Below are 22801 nucleotides of genomic sequence, written 5' to 3' on the forward strand. Positions count from 1 at the left end.
ATTTATTAGTGTATATACATTATATTAAAACTATAATACATTTGGATGTTTGAAATTTATGCTGCATAAAAAAAATTTGTAATGCTTACCGAATATGATTTAGTCTATATGAAAATTTCAACTCAAACTATTAGAAATTTCAAAAGTATTTTACCTGCTAAAGTTTCGGCTGGCCTGTAAAGAATTTTATATCCTTGGAGAATACCATGGATAGATGACATAGGTGGTGCTTCCCATGATATATGGAGACTTTGTGATGTAAGTGGTAAACATTGTACTCTGTGCGGTGGCTGACTTGGTACTAACAAAAGAAATATATGTTTAATATTTTTACATTTAAATCATTCATAAATATAATAAATATTTATTAAATTCAAAATAAACATTTGCCCAGTTAAGAGAATGAGTTTTTCATAAAATTATACAAATATATTAGACTACTTCTTTATGGTTTCATTATATATGCAAAATAAATTGTATAGTAAATTTATAAACTAGTCAATAAAAAAAATTAATTATCTTTCGTGTATGTCAAGAAATTAATTTCAATTAAAGTAAAATTGTTATTCTGCAAGTATTTTATTTAAATGAATTATAGTGTAGAAACATTCTAACAATGTTTCAATATTATAATATATTTTTTATTTAAAATAATACGTATTATAACTTCAATAATAAATAGATATATCTTTAAAAATTCCGAATAAAATTATTATAAGATATAAGTATGGCATTTTTTTTATAATTACATACGAAAATTTTACATTTAATCCTAATCAAAAATTAAAATCGAATAAGTTTTCTATGCAAAGTAATAAATTTTCATAATGTACGTTTATGAAAAAATTTATCTAAACTTTTAATTTATTTAATAAACTAATAAATATAGAAATTATTACCGTCTTCTAATGTTCTGACAATAATTTCGTCAGATCTTGGTCCTGCACCCATTGAATTGTAAGCTTGCACTAAAACGCTATACCTTGTAAACTTGTGAAGTTGATTTAGCACCACTTGTTCTTCAATACCTTGTCCTACTTCTAAAGTTTTATAAAGATATGGATCCTCGGAATCGTAAACTTTNTAGGGGTGTGTATATGTGTGTGTGTGTGTGCGTGTGTGTGTGTATATATATATCAATAGGAAGTGTCTTAAACCCTGTAGCCACTGTGAATCCATCCCTGTATATATTGCACTTATTTCAATCATGCGTCAAAGATTTTTACTAAAAAGCTGTGTTATTAGAAACAGCATTTTCACCAAATTGAAAATATTCTTTCAGAGAATGTTAAAGATAATTTAATAAAAATAAAATTACTAATTAATAGAAGTGAAAATAAAATTTTAAATAATGCAAGTAAATTATAAGTATGTGTATATTTTATTTCTTAAATATTTTTTAAAATTTTTAATAAGAATTCATAATATTACTATCTTAATCTTAATACACAAAGATTGAGCAGTTACTGAATGTTAGCCTTACTAATTTTACAAGAAATATTAGACTGGTTATTATTAATCATATATGTCAGTTATGAATTTCATTCTATATTTCATATTTCATAAATCAATTAAATGACTGGTTTGATAATTGATAACATTAAGTATAAAGTTAATTTCATCTTAATTGTACTGAACTGTTAATTTAAATGAAATATATACTTAATGTAAGTGGACTTAAATATATTCTTAAGTATATATAAATATTTTAATCCATTTAATAAAATATTCTATAGAAAAAAATTTTATTTTTCATCAGGCAATGTTTTTGTTCGAATTATTTTCTTACTTTATTTCTTGGAGGGATTTGCAGTTAAATATACACTTTAATTATCATCTGGAATATTATTATTTTTTCCTTAAATTTATTGTTATTTTGAATTAGTTTACTAAACAAAAATAACTTTCTTCTAAGATTTACAAAAAAAAATATTTAATAGCAGTAAGTATCTACATTTTTTATTCTTCTAATTTAATATAATAAAAACTCATTATAGATATATTGTTAGTTTATATTAATGAAATGAGTTTTATTAGTTATTCGGTAGTTAAAACTCATAAAATTGAATAAATTTTTCTAATAAAAAAAAATGTAATCTTGGTCTTTTATTTCGAATTCGGCGACGGGATTCAAAACTTCGATAAACTTCGATACTCGATTGATTTAGTTGGAGAAAGAAGCAGAAGGAAACGTGATTTTCGAAGATAAGAGATCATGTGGCGATTGATCGAATCTTACCGCGCGACAATGTCATCAAAATCGATGTCAATTATTAAAAATGGCCTATGAAAGACATAATCCGGATATGTCTCTTAAGTTACGAAAAAAAATAATAAGTTTTGTTCCAAAAACTTAAATAAGTTATCGGCATTACTTTTATACATAACGTGTATTTAAATTTCCCTGCGTTTCTGAAAATTAGTGAAACGTGTTTTAATTTCAAATATTTTTCACTTTAACTTTTGGAATCATCCGCCTCGTGCCTTTTATACACCATTTTTAATGACTGATATCGATCCTTATGTTGCCGCTTTGTAAGAGTCGACCAATCATCAATTATCTATGTCCACTAATAACGACTTCCGTTTCTTCTTTCTCCAACTCTAAACCAGTCGAATATCAAAGTTTCAAATTCTATCATTGGTTTTAAGTTCCAAGGTGAATCATTTAACTATTTTCGTAATAAAAATCTTGTTTTATTTGTAGATCTTCTCACATACCACAGTATAACAGGATTTTTTTACCTTGTTATAAATTTATTGACTATATTAATGTCTTATTCTTAAAATTCCAAAACTTGTCATGTATTCATAAACTTGAAAAGTATAACAGAACTACTATGATTTCTAACAGCAAATACAGATAATAAGATATAATGCATTCATTGACAAAAACAAAATTAGGCATTCATATAGAATTAGTCTAATTATTGAAAAACTCAGCAGTAATACAGCTATCTCGGACAGGTATGTTAGTAATTACAGTTGTGGTGGATTGCGAGCCAGGTAATGTCCGTAGAGTTGTTGAGTAATGTGTTCAGAATTTTCAGTTTATCTTTTATTTGGAAATCTTCGAATCCCCAGGCAGGCTTGTACCAGGAAAAGGCATTATGATGCTCAGAGTTTGAGAAAAACTGCATCATCGAACTGAGGGAAATTTTGTCAAATTGTTGCTATCTGGGCCATTCTGATCATACTGTGAGGAAGTGTTGTAAACAGTGGATACACGGTATACATCGAGGTATACATACACGGCAGGCAGACTCTGAACATTCCAGACTAACCACAATAGACGATCGTCTGATCATTAGACAAGCATATGCAACAGTGCATCTTTGCCAACATTCAAAGACAGATGGAAGCATCGTTACAGAACACTCTCTTCCCATTGACAGGTGACTGGCAGAGACAAATTTGTATATATTGGCAATAGCTGTGTCCTGTCATCAGCATCATAGCATCATCGATTTCATTTGAAGAGGTAGCTTGACAGAGAGTTATGGACTGCTGTGAGCTGGCAGTCTATTGTCTTTGGCGACAAATCCTGATTATGTTTGGAAACAGACGACTACTGTGTTGGAGTTAGTCGGATCATCTCTAGTCCTGGTGCAAGACACTTTGATGGCGAAATGATATGTTCAGGAAATCCTGTGTCCTCGTGTTGCCTTTCATAGAAGTGCTGAAAATAGTTATTTTTTAGCAAGATAATGCTCGTCCACACATAGCTTGGGTTTTCTAGGAATGTCTCCATCACGTTGGCACATATCTTTGGCATGCCCAGATGCAGATTTGTCGGCCATCGCTCATTTTTGGGACCAGATTGGACGCCAGCTTCGGCCATCTACTAGTGCAGTTGCGACATCTGTGGGTAAATTTGTCACAGGATAGAATAGGGTACCTGCATGCCTATTTGCCTGGATACATCTCCTCATGTATCCAGGCAAGTATCCAGGCAAGAGAAGGTTCTACAATCTACTAGAGACTCCTTTAAATTGTACTGTTATTCCACTGGAAATTGTCTCTAATATGATACTGTGATCAGTTATCACCATTGTCATTACGTTTGCATTAATGAAGTTTTATTCAATTCTAACGCATCCTTCATGGTGCGTAACTTTTAGTCAATGTTTAGTTTTAGTTTATTTTAACATTAAGAAGACAACTCAAATGGTAGTTTGCTTTGATAAGGTAACTCAATACAAGAACGTGATTTAGATATTCCTACGCTAATAATATTCCTAAATTAATTGTATAAAGTATTATATTTGGTTATAGGCAGAAAATGAAATCTAGGAAAATCTGGACTGATAGCATAGAACATGGTTTAATAACACACAGACTAGTTTCAAAGACAAAAAGTCTGGAATAGCAATGTTAAAATAATTATCTGTAAGTATCTAACAGTCATTAATATAAGGGAACTAAGAAGACATTAAAAAAAGAACAATTTACAAATAAATTTGTTTTGGAAGTAAACCATTTTATCAGGAAGTACACAACTAACAAGTAAGTTAACCCAACTGGTACAATATCCATAATAGTCAACAGATGAGAAATTAAAAATTAAATGAAGTTATTTTAAAATACTAAGTCTGATTATTTAAAAAAATATATTACACATGTTTAGAATAAATTATATCAAATATTCTCACCTTGTACGATGAGTCTTATGTTCATATCATCTCGTCCAAACGCATTTGTCACAAGGCACGTAAATAGGGCAGAATCCCTCCGTTCGGCAGACATGATTGTGATTTCGGAGGACAGGCGTTTTTTATCGATATAATCTTTTATTGAATACCTAATTAATATAAACTTCATATTATTATTTTATTACAAATTTCATATTTAATTTTAAATATAATAAAACCACTTTATTTAATTTTTAATGAATGCTTTCTATTATCATGTTTCAAAACGATCCGATCTTCTATAAATTAGAAAATTACAAAAAATTTTACATTATTAGATTATAGATTAAAAGTATTTTTGATCTTTAATTAATAAAGAGATTTAAATCAATAACTGAAAAACTTCAATAAACAAATTTAATTTTATAAAGTTAAAAAAGAGAAAAAAAAACATAATTTTGAATATTAGAAATAAATAGAAAGCAGACATGAATATGCTTTTAAAAATTTCATAAAATTAATATTAGAAAATAACTATCTTCAGATGTGTTTACATGTATACAAAATGAAAATTTTAACACGATATTCATCTTTCAATTCTATCCATCATACACGTACACTCACCCAATTATTTACAAACGTATAATGAAGATAATGATTAATTCACATTCAATTATCAGTACCAAGCTACTAAATAAGGTAGTGAAGAAGGTAAAAAAATCTATCAAGGACTTTCTCTTTTTTGTAACAGAAAACCAAAATCATTTTAATGATATATTTAAATCATTCTTTTTGTATGTTGAATATCACCGAAAGAAAATTTTGGAAGAAATTTAAATTTTGATAATAGAGCACAAAAGAAATCCTAACTTTTCAAGAATTTTCTTCTTATGCATTTTAGTGATTGAATATTTATATACATAATCTTCCCTCTATAAATCCCAGTTGATGGTCACTATTTCAAGATTTCTAAGTGCGTTTTAAAGTCCAGAATATTCTCTCCTTAATAGTAGCTTTTCACCTATATTGATCATGAAACTGGAGCTTGCTGTAGATTCAATTTTCCATCTCGTACCGCGGTTCCTCTGTTGGATTCAATGGCTGTTTGTCGATATTCCACACGATTGTCATTGGATGGTCGCCGGAAGCTGAGCACTGCATCTTCACCATCTCGTTTTTCTTCACAGTTTCGCTCTTGAACTTGGTTTCGAATCTTGGCGGAACTGTAGAAGGTAAGAATAAGATTTTTACTCATTCAATTTCGTTTAAAACATTAAAATTATCAAAATAAAACTCTATTTTATAAAATAAAATGATTATTACATGTTCTGTAGTACGGATTTTATTACTTTAAACTCATTTCTTTTTTCATTGTAGATCGAGTAAATAATTTCCGACTCTACTTCGGTATAAAAGTATAATAATTATAATAATAGTATTTTCATTTTCTGAGATTTCGATTCTCGTGAAACATATATATCATTTTAAATTTTAATTATCAATTTATTTTAAAATATTTTCGAAGTAGTGAAATTGATCTCTGTGTTGAAAAATCTTCATAAATTATATAAAATTTAGCTTTAAAAGTTGTATAATTTCTCTGTTAGCCATTCGTGTTAATGTAAAAATCCGATGTTTTTTTATACAAGTCTTTAGTGTTATTGACCTTTAGTGTGCGTATATATATATATATATATATATTATACGACTTAATTGATTTCTGGAAAGCGTCTTTAAACGAGTCATCCTACTTTCTATGAGCTCTGTATCATAAATTAAGGTAACGATTTTGGAAATACAGTTTTTACCACAGTATACAATACCATACAGAGACAGCCAATGAAAAATATGACATTTTATACTCACAAAACAGAAATTTTATTAATTGCAAACATAGGATTTTTAATGGCATTAGCATCGGTGATAAGCGTGATAAAAATATTATTGATTTTCGAAGTTATTTTTACGTATTTAATGAATAATTTGGGTAAAATTTAAAGAGAAGCTTTCAAAATATTTAAAATATACATATATTTTTTTCAACAAGACTATTCATCAAATTTAAACAATAATAATAATTTGAATGGCAATTTAGAAGAATGTTCGACGATTTTTATCAATGAAGTAATTGACTTTGAATAGTATATTGGATAGTAGAATCATGAGACCAAAAAAAAAAAACATTAATTTTTACTCAATAATAGGTAATGTATATATACAGATGAGTCAAAATCCCTTGCATCCTTTTCATTCCAAAAGTACTGAAGATATATTAATGGAGAATCAGATAGGATCTTTTTGTTGACGTTAAAAATAATTTCCAAGATGATATAAAACGAAATCACTTTTACTCCTTATAAACTTAAAATTGCTAATTTTTCAGTCCTAAATGTATTTATTTGAATCCAGAAAATTGTTTTAGACTAATTAATTGGTGTTATTTAGCTTTGACATTAGAATTTTAACATTACTTCTGCTCATTAAAAGTTACAACGTAAGTGACCTTGAAAATTATTTTCAAGGTCAACAAAAAGGTCTATCCGATTTTCCATACATAACTTCCTACGTAACTATATTAACTAAATTAATATATCTTCAGTACATTTGGAATAGAAAGAGTGCAAGAAATTTTTGACTCACTCTGTATATAGCGTAGCCAGAAAATTCGTCTGAAACAAGTTGACATTAGACATATTCTTTTGTATATATGTTTCTAAATATAATAAAATCCTAAATTAAATTAATCAAATTAGAATTGTAAGCTGATTAACATTATTATATTCTCAAACTAGGCGTTTAACATTAATATGTACAGGATTTTAATATGTTCTTATAATTAATAAAGAAAATTTTCTAGTTTAAAAAAACAATTTATGAAATATAAAATCTCTGCAATTATCAATAAATTACTAAGTATAAAACTATGAGTTATCTAATTTACATAAAAAAAGAATTTAATAAGAAGTACGGCTTGAAACGTGTTTATGTAGTAATACTGTAACAAAGGTCTATGTATTTTGTAATACGAGTACATAAGTATTTACCTTTAATTTCACTTTTTTAAAATGCCTTAATATTATTTAATTATTTGAAATTTTAACATATTATTTTATTCAATTGTTAGCACTGTTACATGCCAACCAAAAATAATACTACATTTTAATAATTCTAAGAATTTGGACAGGTTATCCATATTCAATCAAGGACTTTAAGTAAAGAAAATCGTTGATAATTTTAAAATAAATTTTTTAAACTAAAATTCATTATTATTTGGTTATTTCATAGATATTTTAAATGTAAAAAATAATTTAAAAGAAAAGCACTTCATATATTTCTACAGCTATAGAAAGTCCATTTAAATGACAGAAAATGGAGAAAACAAAAAGGAAAAATTTAATTGCATTCCCTAAATTTAATGTAGGGCATTAACATTTTGAATTATTTTATGCAACATTTTATCTATTTTTCACATATTAATCATAAATAGCATTTCCCATATAAAAAATTAATGTTTTTCTAGGAAATTCCATACAAGTTCTCACCTTAATTATATATTGTAATATGTGGATGAGTTTTAAATTATGTATACATTTACATATATTCACTTTCAAGTGATTATCTAAATTGTAAATATTACTAAATAATAATCAAACAGAAGATAGTTGTTTTATAGATAGTTTAAGTTATAGGAATTTTTTAAATTAAGAATAAATTAATAAATTAACATATTGTGATGATTTAACTATGTAAATAGATTTTAATAAAGACTATATTATGGGTAAAATCAAAACAGTCTCATATATTGTTATGTTGATTTTCATAAATTCTCTTTAAAGTATTACTTATTGCATTATTTATCTCAAAGATGAAAATAATAGCAATTAAATATTAAATTCTGTTGCATGTGATTTATATTTTAAATAGAAAATATCAAATGACAAATGAAGAATTTTTAAAGGACAAAAAATATGTAAAGAAAATTTACAATAATTATAAAAATTGATTATGCAAATTTCATAAAATTTGCAAAAAATAAACAAATAAATATAATTCTATATGAGGGACCTAATAACTTGTCGCCATCTATTGAATAACAATTGAGTTAACATGTAGATGGTAGTATTTTTCAGATATTTGTGAAAATTGGTCTTTTTACTACGAATGTGTGTATAATAGAATTAAAACATTCAATTTGATATAGTAATATACATATTAATGGCACATCCTTTATGAAAAATGTTTATATAGACTTATAAAGTATACAGAATTAAAGATAATTAACTTTAAAAAAGTGTAGTAGTGTAGATATATTAAAAAAAAAACTAAAATCGTATTTATATAAGGATAAGTAATATTTTTTAAAATTAATAAGCTAAAAGAGATAATTAAAACTGTAATTATTAATGTATTTCTCATATAACGAATACTTGATTCTGCTTAATAATTCAAAAAAGTTTCAGAAATATAGCAAATAATTTGTATATACTGTATAAAATATTTTGTATATGTTATTTCATTTAGTTAATAAACATTAAAATAAATCTATAAAATACAGATTTAAATATATACCTTGTATTATCTTTATATACATACATAGGTGCGTGTGTATAGCTGCAGAATGTTCTACCATATATTGTTAATCTTTACGGGTTTAATATATTTATCTGTATTTTAATCCCTTTAATGGCTTATTATATTAATGTCTACAAACAATGCGGTGTATAATATAATGCAGAAAATAATGAGAAGAAAATGTTTCAAGAGAATATTTTCGAAATTATATAAATTCTGAGAGATTTACAAAGGAATTTAAGAAACAATAATATTGATTTTAAGTACAAATATAATTAAATTTATTTTTTATAATATTTAATATTACACTCTTCACTATGGATATTATTGGAATGTAATTATAGCAGAAATAATTGAATAAATTTATAAGTTATAAACACGAATAAAACATAAATTTTCGTGGGTTATAAGTCAATAATAACCCTTTAAAATGATATACCTGTATTTGGAAAAACACCACCATAAAGATTTTATGGCGTGTTTTTCTGCCCAAACTTACTTAAAGTTTGGGTAGAATGATGTTCCCCAGAAAAAAAGGATTATAATTTTATTTGTAATTAATGATTTTGCAAAATTAAATTAAAGAATTATTTAAATTACTTAACAATATCAAAATGCAGAATTAGATTGAATTTAGAGATTAAAAAAGTATGTTACGGTAACAAAATAAAACAAATCCACTTTAAAATTTCTTAATTCATTTCCGAAGAGCTTTAACTTACGAATTAAAGTCGTGAGAGAATTATGCCAAAGTATAATAAGTGAAGAAAACCGCAAATGTGGTTCCTAATGTATTTCACAAGTTATGATTACAATGCAATTCGGGTCATCAGCTTTACAGCAATTAGGAGTAAAGGATTATCTAGTAGAGTGCTTTCTCTTTACACCGATTTAAAAACTTTAATTGGGATTTCTGCACAGTTTTTTGGTCCATTTAGTTGTTAAACATTACCACATTGTCAAACTGTCACAAGATTGTAGAGTTTGAAATTAAATGTGTTGAATTTGTTCTTGAATCTGTGCCAAGTTAAACCTTTCGTAAATCATCATCAAATACACCTCCAATACATTAAAAAGTTTAATTAAATAAATACCTGTACTTATTACTTTATCTAATATAATCAATCTATTTAGTAATAAGAGTTAATATACATTACAAAAAAACTGCCAGTAATTATTGAGTTATATATTTTGCTTCATGTCTAGTGAATTATTAGTATTTCTGTAGAAGGACAATTTAAAATATCTCTTACCATGTACAGTAAGGAAGACGACTTTACTTAAACCGGAAGCGATACCGTTGGTTGCTTGACATAAATAATACCCGCCGTCGTCTTCTTCAACATTTTTTATCAGCAAGGAACCATTGGCATAGACCTCGTAATGTGGCCCACTAGCTATAACAGTGTAATGATGGGGAGAACTGACTGAAAAAAAGAGAAAAACTGTGAATAAAGTATATATTTGATAAATTGTGCTTGTTAATACATTTTAGGAATCGGTTTGATTATCGGTTTATAAAATTTATGAGGAAGGTATTACCTGAGCCTCTCTCCCACGTTATCACAGGTGTTGGAAAGCCATCAGCAAGGCAGTCAATTCGAACATTCTGTCCAGATACAACAGATTCATCGCGTGGTTCAACATTCCACCTGGGAGGAACTAATATAAATAAAATGAGAACAAGGCCACAAGAAACTAATTATTGCCACTGATAATTCAAAAGGTAAAATCAGCTCACCATCAACAATCAACGTAGCTGTATGACTGACGGAAGCCGCAGCATTACTAACGATGCAAGTATAATTCCCATTATGGCGTGGACTGACACTAGCAAAAGTAAGATCACTAGAAAAATCATCATTACGGATACCAACACCGAGTCCCGGTTCAATAGGTCTCCGATCCTTTCTCCAGTGGATAACGAAAGGTGGATCTCCTTGAATCACCGTACAAACGAGACGTGAGCGCATTCCCTCTTGTAAATTGCGTGGAAATGAGAATGGATCAATCACTGGCTTGACTGCAACAAGTATCATTATTAGCATAATTAAAATTTTTCTCATTTATTTTATTTATGAAACAATTTAAAAATTATATAACAATATATCATTTTCCATTTTTTTAAACTCTTTTTGCCCTGTAGACACTAAAAAGGCCTTTGCTCCACACCAATTTAGGGTTAGACCAGGCCCACAATAGGAGCGACCGGATGAAGAACGAAACCCAAATGAGAATACATGTTAATTGAATTTGTGTCTTAGATTTTCAATCCTCAATTTAAGAACATCACAGGATATGTTTAATTTTATTTATTACTAGATGTGACAACGAAGAATTTTCTAACGTCAAGTATCTCAAGTAGAACGAATGAATCTATATAAGAAGCACAAATTACTCACCCATGACATGCACCCTCACGGTACCAGTGGCGCTTTGTCCTTGTCTATTCAACGCCCTGCATTTATATGATCCATCATCCACACCTCTCTGGACGTCTCTAATAACTAACGTACCATTTGGAAACATTTCCTGTCGTCGGTTGATTGGCATTCGACTTCCATCTAAAAAAGAAACATATCTTTTATCTTTAGTTTGAATTTGTGCCATTCCATAGCTTGGTCTCGAGGGTAACATACGCTTTATGTTTCCTCTTTCAACATATAAAAATCATTTATTTGAATATCTGGGACTTCTTGCAACAATCACTCATTCGATTCCCAATACAGTTAAGTAAATGATGAGAAGGAAAACTATTGTGGTTATTTTTATAGCAGTATTTTCTTTAACATCTTTCTATACTTCCATTTTATATGAAAATAAAATACGGTTTTGTGTGGTTTTATTATTTTAATAAAAAGCGTAAAATAATTTTAAACATTTTTCAATTTGAAATATTTACAACTTATAGTATTCTGTTGTTCTTGGCCCACGTTATTTATAGAAATAATTCAATCTAAATATATGATTTTTTCTAAAATCATATCTTGTTTATAATCTTGAGAAATATTTTGTGTACAATTTATATTTAATTTACATTCTGTAATTTATATTTTTATACATTTATTGTGTTTGATATAAATTATATTATTTTTTCCTATATTAATTAATATAACTTTATTTAAAACACTAAAAACTCACATGAAGAAACAAAGACGAAGTATTTTCAAGATGAAATTGAACTGGTGCAAATCTGATTGGCTTTCATAAACTTATTAATAGAATAATTCTAAACCACATCGATTGAGGGAAAAATAGAATTCTAACAATGATTTAAGTTCATAAAATTACACTGATAATTTGTATACCAGTACATATTGTGTAGAAAGATTAAATTATTGACAAATTCCTCATAACTAGTACATTTTCACGATATACTTTTGTATATTTCGAATTATAACTAAACTATTAATTCGATATAGTTACCTCTTGACCACGTGATAGTGTCTATTGGATACCCCGCAACGTGGCATCTAAGCACCAAGCTTTCTCCGGCAACAGCAGACACATCCTTCATTGGACGGATGTAAGGCAGACCATAAACATTGAGCCTTGACGAATGGCTGATTGTGCCCATTGTATTTTTTGCATGACATTCATAAACACCACCGTCTTCCACACGAACCGACGTGATGTTGACATAACTGACAACGTGACCTTGCAGAGTGATATAATCTCCAATTCTGTAACGTTGATCTTCGGGTAACAGAGATCCATCTAAGGTCCACGTAATTTGGGGCAAGGGATTGCCTGAAGCAACACATTTTAATGATACAAATGGTCCCGGCTGCAGAGTTTCTTCAGAAAATACGTAATGAAAAACTGGGGTTGCATCTGAAGAAACAAGAATAAAGATAAAAATGTAAAACTGAGATTAAAAAAAGCAGGGATAATGTTTTTGTTTTTTTTTAATATAATAACTCCAACCTCCTAACAATAGCTGAGCAGTTCCCTGAGCAGACTCAACTTCATTGGACACAAAACACTGATACATTCCACTATCTTCTCTTCGCACTGATGAGATAATGAGAACATTTCTGGATAATACCTTCACTCGAATACCATCTTCAAACATAGGATTACCGTCTTTGATCCAAGTGATACTGTTGACTGGATGGCCAGAATATGAGCAATTAAATTTTGCTGTTTTTCCAACATCAATTGTTTGTTGCTGAGGCTGTACATGTGCTGATAAATGAGCTGAAACGTTAACAGGAGTCTGTTAGATTGAAACTACTAGCAATAAATGTAATGTAATGTACTATAATAGTAATAAAATTTTTATGCGCTAGATAATTGTCAAGTGACCGGAGTTTAGAAAGATTTTAGTTGATCGACTAGGTGCTATCGTTTTTGTTCATATGACATTTTATCAACGATTTAAAACTTTCATTCAATAATTTTCTAAACTACAACTAAGTTTTCAAAAAAAAAAGATTAAAAACGATATAATGTGATTAATTATATGATAATCATATTAAAATTTAAAATACTTAATTATCTAAATCTTGTAACTATACATCATTCGCTATAGTAATCTGATAATTCATAAATAATTAAAAACTTTTACAAAGAGTTTATATTAAAATTTTAAATTGAGTGATAACTGAATAATAAATATTTATTCCACTTTTTAAACTAATTAGTTTTGCGGTTGTATGAATCAATAGCTCCTACAAATCGATTCATTCAATCACGTGAACTTGCAACTTTAAAATATAATTTAATTCATCTCATTAGCTATGCAATAAATTGCATTCAAGAATCACGAAATATTGTTTTTGTCACTCCATCACTTTATTTTCACAAATAAGCTTAACAGCATCGTAAAAATTTTTCTTTTTATCTAACATAAAACGTAATAAAATTTTAAGTCGCTGCTTATGATATACAATGACATATATAACAGGCTTTATAATAAAATTTATCGATTAATGATAATATTAACCACATAATCGATAAGGGAAAATAATCATGAAATTAATTTCTGTTATTACTGCCATTAAAAATTAAAATTATATAATTTAATATCTGAATAAATTCCAAAAATATTCAAAATATATTATTTCATATTAAATTATCATTATTTTCTAGATACAAACGTCTCATTAGATTTCTATAAATCGAAACAATTTTATTAGTGACACGTGACCAAGTGTCACGTGTAACGGCTTCGACAGTGACGAAAACTTTATTGGATCAAGATCATGCCAAGCACTCTTCAATCACCATCACGTGACAATTTCAACACCATATTATTTGTACACGATATTCTCTATAAGAATTAGCAATCTTCTATAAAAAAAAAAATATTTCGATTTTTTTTATATCACATAATGGATCATGCCAATCACGAATTCAATAATATCTGAAAAAAATCTCTGACAAAACAGTGACATATCTTCGAATTGTCGTAGTATAGACAATACTCACAATTTTATATAGCTGGATTGTACACAATAAATTACAACTTGTTACAATGAACTCGTGATATTAAGCATGTCGAAAGTTAATTTCTTTTTTCTTCTTTATTGTGAGGATGTTAATAATAAAAGTGATCATGACATTAGAACAGTAACTATGCTGTCAAAACTGTCAATGTCTCAGATCACGATAGAAAACTCCCATTGTAAACTTTCGTGCAAAATCTTTTTAAAATTTACTAGACGATAAAAATCACATAAACGTAGCCCACTTTTTAATGTTTGTAACGTTAAGTTGAATAATTTTTAAATAAAAACATAAATTATAGCATTTTTAAAAAATTAATATTCTAGTAAAATGTGAAAAAATAAACACGTTAAAAGTCAGTTGAGTCATGAACGGAGCTAGAAAAATTATTTTTAGTTAATAAAAAGTTGGCAAATTTAATTTAATATTTATTCGGTTAATTAAATATATGTGTGTGTGATTTGTATAAAAGATCTATAATTTATATTGAGTGTTTAAAATATTGTGAAAAGTTTAAATTCAACATAAATTAATAATTAGTGAAAATATTTGATTTAGATTTGTTGAATAGCTACTTATTAATTACTTTTATTTTCTTTTTATAACAAATAAGAGCTTCTAATTATATAAAGAGCCAATTTTTTAACTGTAGTAATGTTTTTATGGTTAGTTTACCAGAACAACAATTGAATAAGTAATATATTTTAAAGATATTTAAATAAGTTTGAAGTATTTTGTTGAAGAAAACCATTTATTATTTATCTAATTAGTTTTTCATTTTACATGTTATTTATTTGGAAAAAAAGTGATAAAATATATCATCTTACCTGTGACAACAAGTACCATTTCTGTCCTTTCTTCACCCGCACTATTGCTGATCAGACAAACATATTTCCCCTCATCCTCTACTTTTACCTGACGAATAATTAGTGACCCACTCAACTGCGTCATTCGCGAATCCAGATAAACCGAAAGTAATTGAGAGTTATTCCTTCCTGCATATTTGTACCAACTACAAAATATTCCATTTTAATATTATTAGTTTAAATAGCAATTTATAAAAGGCCAAACTGGTACTAAATGAGATTCAAAGCGCTCTTCTGTTTCAAATCATACATAAATAATCTATTCATGGTTTATTAAATCCCTTCTATAAAACGTTAAAAACGGATTCTCAGATAAAAATATTGCTATCTGATTACAAAGGAATCCTTTCAAAGAACTTCCAAAATTTAATATTTTTCTTTCAAAGAACTCGAAAAAAATCACGCTTATATCCTCACTTATAATAACTATTACTGAGAATGCCTTTTAACGGCTACTATGGAGAGTGTCTTACTTTGGCAGATTCCCAAAAATTCTGACTTGGCTCTGAAATGGTTATAAAGTGACCCTAAGATAAAAGTTATGCCTTAGCTTTCTCCTTGAGGTCATTTGAGTTTGAATTTTAGAAAATTTCAAATTTACCTTTCTCTGATTAATTTAAAACATATCATTTATTTATTTATCATTGATACAAAAAGTTCTAAAGATTAATAATTTGTCCTCACTCAGACCAATTTGACCTGAACAGAACAGAAAAAGTTATCTCACCTATATCTAGGCACGGGAAAGCCCTGAGCAGCACACGGGAGTTCGATAGTATTACCTTGTACAGCAGGCAAAGTGCTCCGACTATCTGTTATCCGAGGCGGTACTGTTCCACTAGAATCTGCCAAAAATACCGAAGACAGCGTTGATAAAAATTGATAAGCAATAATCGGTAAAAGCAAGCCAATATTTACCTGTAACTATTAACCTTCCGGCTGTGGCACTGACAATGATTTCATTAGTCAAACGATGGGTGGTTTGACAACGATAGCTCATAGACCCATCACTGGGTGTTACGTTGCGGATATGTAGTTCACCAGAAGAGAAGACACTGTATCTACCTCCTAAGAAATAATACATATACAGTATTCGGTAATTTTACATTCCTAAGCTAACTTCGATGAAGAATTTATCAATGGCTGAAAAACAGCCACTTTTTACAAATATTATCGATTTTAAATGCTAGTACTTATTAGTACACTCACCTTCCTGTACATTTGAGGTTATGGTAACAATGTCGTCCCGTATCCACGACGTCACTGTGACGTAATCTTTTACGAAACTAGGAATGTGGCAGGTCAATACAGCTGTGTTACCTCGGATGACATATTCATCATAGACTTGTACTTCGTAGTACTGTTTGACAACTGCAATCCACAAAATCGGTAAATTAAGTGGCGGCAAAAGAGATATTGATCAGGTGACGTCACCACTCACCTCCCCTAACGTGGATGTCTCTGCTGAGTATAGTTCCAACCACGTTGCTGGCCAGACACCTGTAGACGTCCGCGTGTACATCTTGGCGATATTGTTCGGGTCGAAAGGACCATAGGATTAATGTACCATTCGGTAGAGTTTGTCTAAGTCCTGGCACATTCTCTGCGAGGCTGCCGTCCCTTAAACGCCATGATATACGAGGCGAAGGACTACCGAATGCTAAACAGTCTACAGCAACACCTGTCGTATTTAGGAAATCAACAGAACTTGGTGGTTCGGAGATGAAGACGGGTCCCATACGTTTTTCTATAGGTCCATCGAATCCTAAAGAGGTCAGACATGTTGCAGTTTATATATAGCTACAGCTTATATAAAAAAGAAACGTCTATAAATGTTATTAATTTCTCTGAAAATATGTGATAATTATCTTCACTTATTTGAAAATTATTTCGTGAGAATTGGCTAAATTAGATATGTTTATGATATTTTTAGTATTAAAAAATAATTTTTTACCTTTAAAATATTTACAAAGAGGTTGCCATAGCAAAAAATTAATGTAGAAAAATAATCGGATAAAAGATGCAGGTGAACAAAAATCGTACTTGAAAAAATTAAAATAAAACTAAATAAATTAGACTTAAGTAAGAAATGTTTATAATTAGGATTGAATTAAATTTTGGAGCTATTTTTAAATAAGATAAAACGTCTTTTAAATGATGTATAAATTTATTGACAATAAAAAATTTAATTTACAAAGCAAGCAAAAACGTTTAAAATTTTAGAAATCCTTAAAAGAAAAAGTTTGGACTCTACGAAGCAGAAAATAAAATATATATTTTTAGCTAGTTTAAAAAAACTTATAGTTTCCATAAAAAATTAATGTTAAAAATCCCAGAGAAATCGTTTTATATCCATAAGAAGTCATTAAAACTTTTATCTTAATTAAAAACGAACATTATCTGTAAGGAAGAATGTCTATATTTAAAAATTTAGTCAAACTTACCATAAACAAAAATACTGAAAACATATAAATAAGCCAATTTATGAATCATCTCTGAAGGATGTTCCACCAAACAATGATATTACTTTGTTCTGATTTGAATGCTGTCACCTTCCAACTTTTCCATCACCTTCGATTACTGGACTTCGACATTCATCTTTTCTTCCAAAGTGGCACCAATAGATCTATGTAGTTGTCTTCTACCGTCTCGGATCTAATCCTTCGAAACCAGCTCATTTCTCCTACAACGAATGAGCAAGAGGGAAAAAAATTCAAAAATTAGAGCATAGTTGTTGATCGAAAGTTCAAACTGTAAATTCTAAATTCGGTTCTTCCCATACACCACTCTTATAGAACTGTGAAGAAGATCTCCATTGGTCAAAGGCTCGGCCAATCTGCTCTAGACACTCGACGAGATTGGTTGACAACAGATTTCTTTTTTCTGACACAATGAAATTCTCATTTATGTGCTAAGTTATCGCTTTTGACAGTAGTAATCGTTTTAACACTCGCACTATCACTTGTGGTGGGTCTATCTATCTGTTTCCCCCCTTTTCTTTACTTAAAATGAGTACCGAATTAATTTTGATAAAAATAATGCTTGAACTTAGTAGAATCTGACGTTCGAAAGTCCCAATTTTCGAAGATTTTCGTTTCAAGATTTTTCATACCAACTATTCTAACATATATCTTAAGTTTTCTTTATTAAAAACGATAATTTTTGGTTTAACATTTAAAAAAAATCGAATTATTTTTATGAAAAACATTCTTACATTCCAAATGCTTGGGGATTATTGTGTATTTATAAGATTTGCCACCAATTGCTCTGATTCTGCTCTCTAAACAAGTAGATCCTAGTCGCAAATGGCATTCCAACAGAGAAAAAAAACCACTCAACATTTGATCCTCTCTTTGAAGAGATCATACATCCTCAATCCTGAAACAATCCATACAAATGAAACGTCATCATGGATTAATTCAACATAATTTCCTTCTCGGAAAGCTAAGAAAACCAGCAACCCGATTTTGGCAACGTGACATAAAATCCCCATTCTATCTGAAATCCTATCGCCGTCATCGTTCCCCCTCTTCCACTTATAAACCAGAGAAAAAAAATGAAAGAGAGCTAGGGGTCAGCCATCTACGCCTCCTAATTTAACAGAACCCCCTCAATTTTTGGCAATATGAGAGAATGTGGTAAAAATCTGAATGGCAAAGAAGATGAGAGAGAGAGGGAGAAGGAGGAGGGTAGAGTCCATCTCTTCAGAAAGGCAATCACATCTGTCAAGATTCAGCACCAGAATTAGCTTTAAGATGAAAGAAAAAGAGAAAGAAGCAACGCTGAGAAGCATTTGGTTGGAAGAGTTGTAGTTTGTGCTTTGCTGAGGAGGTTGTTGTGTCTTTGGCGGTGTGCCAACTATATTGTTCAACTATGGCAACTTGCCAACACTGTCAAGAAAAACTGAATTTCTGCAGAGAAAACAACGATATTTAAAAGAATTAACGAAAGAAAAACACCGTCCTCTTTGCATAACTCCTCCATAGTTAATCATATTAAATTTTTTTCTTATTACTGATATATAAATATATTTTACAAGTTAAAAAAACGCTCACTATTAAATCTTGCGCTTTAAACAGACCAAAGTTGGTTACTCGTTAATTCACTTTTACTCTAATTTGAATAGCTGACGTCACATAATTTAACCAATGGAAATTGAATTATTGATGTAGATTGCGCTCCATGTTGTTTGAATTCTATATAATTAATTAGATAAAAAAAGCACTCTTTTTATCATGAATTATATTTCGTTCTTTATTATAAAGCAAAAATTTTCTTTAAAATTAAATGGTTTTAAATTGTCTTATATCTAATTTCTGTTTATTGGCACGCTAATGACCGAATCCACTCCATTTTGAATTTCCTTTTTTTTTTTAATTCAAATTTCCATATTCAAAAATAATGGAAGAGACATTTATTTGCTAATTAACGGCCAATCAGAGCGAAACACTTGTAAATTTTTCTACGTCCTTGTGACTTTTTCGGAAATAACCAATCAGACAACGATTTAAATTGAAAAAAGAAAAAAATGCATAGCTCATTAATCACCAATCAGAGCAAGAGGTTTCAAAATTAAGTCACGTCACGCGGAAGTGTTTGAAAATCGTCCAATAAGGCAACGATTAGATTTTAAATTTATTGTTAAAAAAACACTTATAAACGGAATGATTTTATGCTTTTTAAAGTACAATTTTATAATTATACCGAAATTATATTGTTTTATTGCGAGGAGGAACGTTATTGATTTATTAAATGTCACTGGAGCAATATGAATGGTGGAAGAATACTTGATATTTGAAAGTAAAAGATTTCCGATAAAATCATATATACATATTGTGCATACATCCGTGAAGGTTTCGTTTTATTTATATTAAAAATATAACAGTAACAAGAAAACTGTTAAAGAGAAGAAAAAATTATAGTCGAAAAGAATTTAAATTTTAAACGTCTCCCTTCCCGTACGATTGGCTAATCAGTAACCAATCAGTGTAGTTAATCTCAAAACTAATGATCCGAACTGACGTCATTAGTTTTAAACATAGAAACTTATTGTTGAAAACTAACATAAGAGGAGCGTTTAGAGTTTAAGCTAATAAAGGCATGCATTAAGCGTTCGTGTGATTCACATTACGTAATCTACACATATTTAGCGCAAATTTTCGCTTAAGTTGATTAACGAACGACGTGATTCGGTTTGTAGACGTTAAACACATTACGTTCAACGTCTCTCCATTGAAAAGAATACGTTATTATCCGCAACTATCGATTCTTATTGGGTGGCTAATTCCCGCCAAAACTACGGTCAACGTCCATTGGACTGATTGATCGCGATTTTAAATCGATCCTATTCCGGATAACCGGGACCGAAATTTTAATAGCTCTTGACCAATTAACAATTGATCAATAATGTTATACTTCTAAATACTTTTAATCAATGGCCGACTTTTTAATCATTTAGACAAACGATAATACTATGAGAAATTAATTATTACTGCGATTAAATTCGGGTCGTAAAGCGGGGGATGCGATAATTTTTCGTAGCTGTATTTGCCTCGTACGATTTTTAAATCGTTATTCTCCCTCGCCCACAGTCATTTAAACGTATAGGAGAGCAATTTTATATCAAAATAGGGTATTATTTAGTGTATAATAATCGCAACATATTCTATTTATGTACATCGATAGTGAATGCAAAACTGTACGCTATGAGAACATTCAGCCCTTCTCCCTTTTGGCATCCTGCCAGCATTCATTATTGGCCACACCACAAGATACGATGGACAGATTTAGATATAAAACTTTAAGAAATCTCATTTTATAATCGTTTCTAACCTTTTCTAAAACTCGATACGCTTCAATTCGTTCTTAAAATGCATTTACGTTAGAAGGGCGGCTGTTGTAAGTAGTTGACTCGTTTCCCGCGTTTCGATCGCCATTCTTCATCCGATACTCTCTTTCAATTCCGCTTTCCAACATCAATGTGTCGAATTTACTACAAACTATAAAAGCTAATGAATTATCCGGACGATCTTGGCCTCACTGACTCGGGTTAGACAAGGCGAATATCGTTTACCGTGTAAATAATTAAAGGGTATTAATTTACGAAACAGATACGAAGTGTACTTTGTTTAATAACCACTTACACATCCCCTACCGATGCAATAAATAGTGACACAGACTAGAGCAAAGGCAGTCGCCATGTTGCAATCAGGACCCTTACTGCCACCGACAACACCCTGGTCAAACGACTCCCCTTTAGTTCGATTCACCCTAACGCTCTCTAAAAGACCAGGAGGGTACCTAAAGGACCCAACGGTGACTCACCTTCTACGGTATATCAACCACTCCTGCTGCCTGGATGGTGACAGCGGTGGACTCGGATGCCCAGCCACCTCTGCGTCACTTCGCACACCCAGCAGGGCATGGACCAGTTCCGATACGGAGCATGCGTACTGAGCTATCTTTCATGCAGCAGAGACAGAGAGATAGAGAGGTGAATGCTAGGAGTTTATATGATATGCCTCCTGAAACGTTGCAGTAGAAAATTGTCAAGCTTTCTGGGTTGCCCTTTCTTGCAGGAGGTGCGTAAATGCCATCTTGTCTCATACCTGCCACATAGAGGTTAATCGGCGTGACATTTACCTCAATCGATGCACGAGGTGTGCGATTTAAGCTATGCTGCATCGCACAGTAGCAGAATAGGGTCGAATCAAAGAAATACGTTTTCCTCTCATTTATGCACAGATGATTGATATATTTTTCAGTTTTTAAAAATAATACACGGATAACAGTGTTAAATCCGTCTACTCTGGTAACTTTTTCCATTTTACAAACCCCCATCACGATTAGCGAAGAATGCTTTTTCCCCAAACACACGATGATGAATTGTAAATACAAAACCGACAAATGAATGACAAAGGATCTATTTCGATGATTTGGAAAGGGGGGTTGTCGGTTCATTGCCCTCACATTGAAAATCTTTCTGGCAAGACGCCAAACTTTGGTTGTACTATACGTTACTACAAATACTAGGTCATAGTACACGATCTGAGGGTCCTATTTATTCGTTTAAAATAAAAAAAAATATATCTATATTACATACATAAATATATATAAACGTTAATAAAATTTATAACTTTTATTTACACGAAAATAAAATTATAAATCTAATCAATCATCGCATGTTTATTCAAAAATACAGCTTTAAAAAAAAGAAAGCACTGATTTTTCGTCTTCACTGCGCTACTTAATTCTATTCAGCAAAGACTGCTTTACAGGGGG

General features: G+C 29.9%; 1 protein-coding gene across 2 annotated transcripts in view; it reads right to left on the reverse strand.

The window, feature by feature from the left end:
- The window catches only part of LOC111622928 (Down syndrome cell adhesion molecule-like protein Dscam2), a 34989-nt gene extending 12892 nt beyond the window's left edge, over positions 1–22097 (reverse strand). Inside the window, exons 1-15 of one of the 2 annotated variants that reach the window (XM_023365394.1) lie at positions 21845–22097; positions 17965–18203; positions 16962–17285; positions 16730–16891; positions 16439–16588; positions 16248–16365; positions 15482–15666; positions 13131–13403; positions 12630–13037; positions 11606–11767; positions 10945–11226; positions 10746–10865; positions 10457–10630; positions 5707–5854; positions 4653–4801 (exon numbers count right to left, since the gene is read on the reverse strand). In XM_023365394.1, coding sequence (XP_023221162.1) covers positions 4653–4801; positions 5707–5854; positions 10457–10630; positions 10746–10865; positions 10945–11226; positions 11606–11767; positions 12630–13037; positions 13131–13403; positions 15482–15666; positions 16248–16365; positions 16439–16588; positions 16730–16891; positions 16962–17285; positions 17965–18013 — 2704 coding nt within the window. In that variant the 5' untranslated portion in view covers positions 18014–18203; positions 21845–22097. The remainder of the gene's footprint in view (positions 1–4652; positions 4802–5706; positions 5855–10456; positions 10631–10745; positions 10866–10944; positions 11227–11605; positions 11768–12629; positions 13038–13130; positions 13404–15481; positions 15667–16247; positions 16366–16438; positions 16589–16729; positions 16892–16961; positions 17286–17964; positions 18204–21844) is intronic. The other variant, XM_023365395.1, reaches the window with a different exon arrangement.
- Between the last annotated feature and the right edge of the window lie 704 nt (positions 22098–22801).

The sequence above is a fragment of the Centruroides sculpturatus genome, unplaced genomic scaffold (assembly GCF_000671375.1).
Source record: "Centruroides sculpturatus isolate CEXI.00-Female unplaced genomic scaffold, Cexi_2.0 scaffold282, whole genome shotgun sequence".
Taxonomy (NCBI): Eukaryota; Metazoa; Arthropoda; class Arachnida; order Scorpiones; family Buthidae; genus Centruroides; species Centruroides sculpturatus.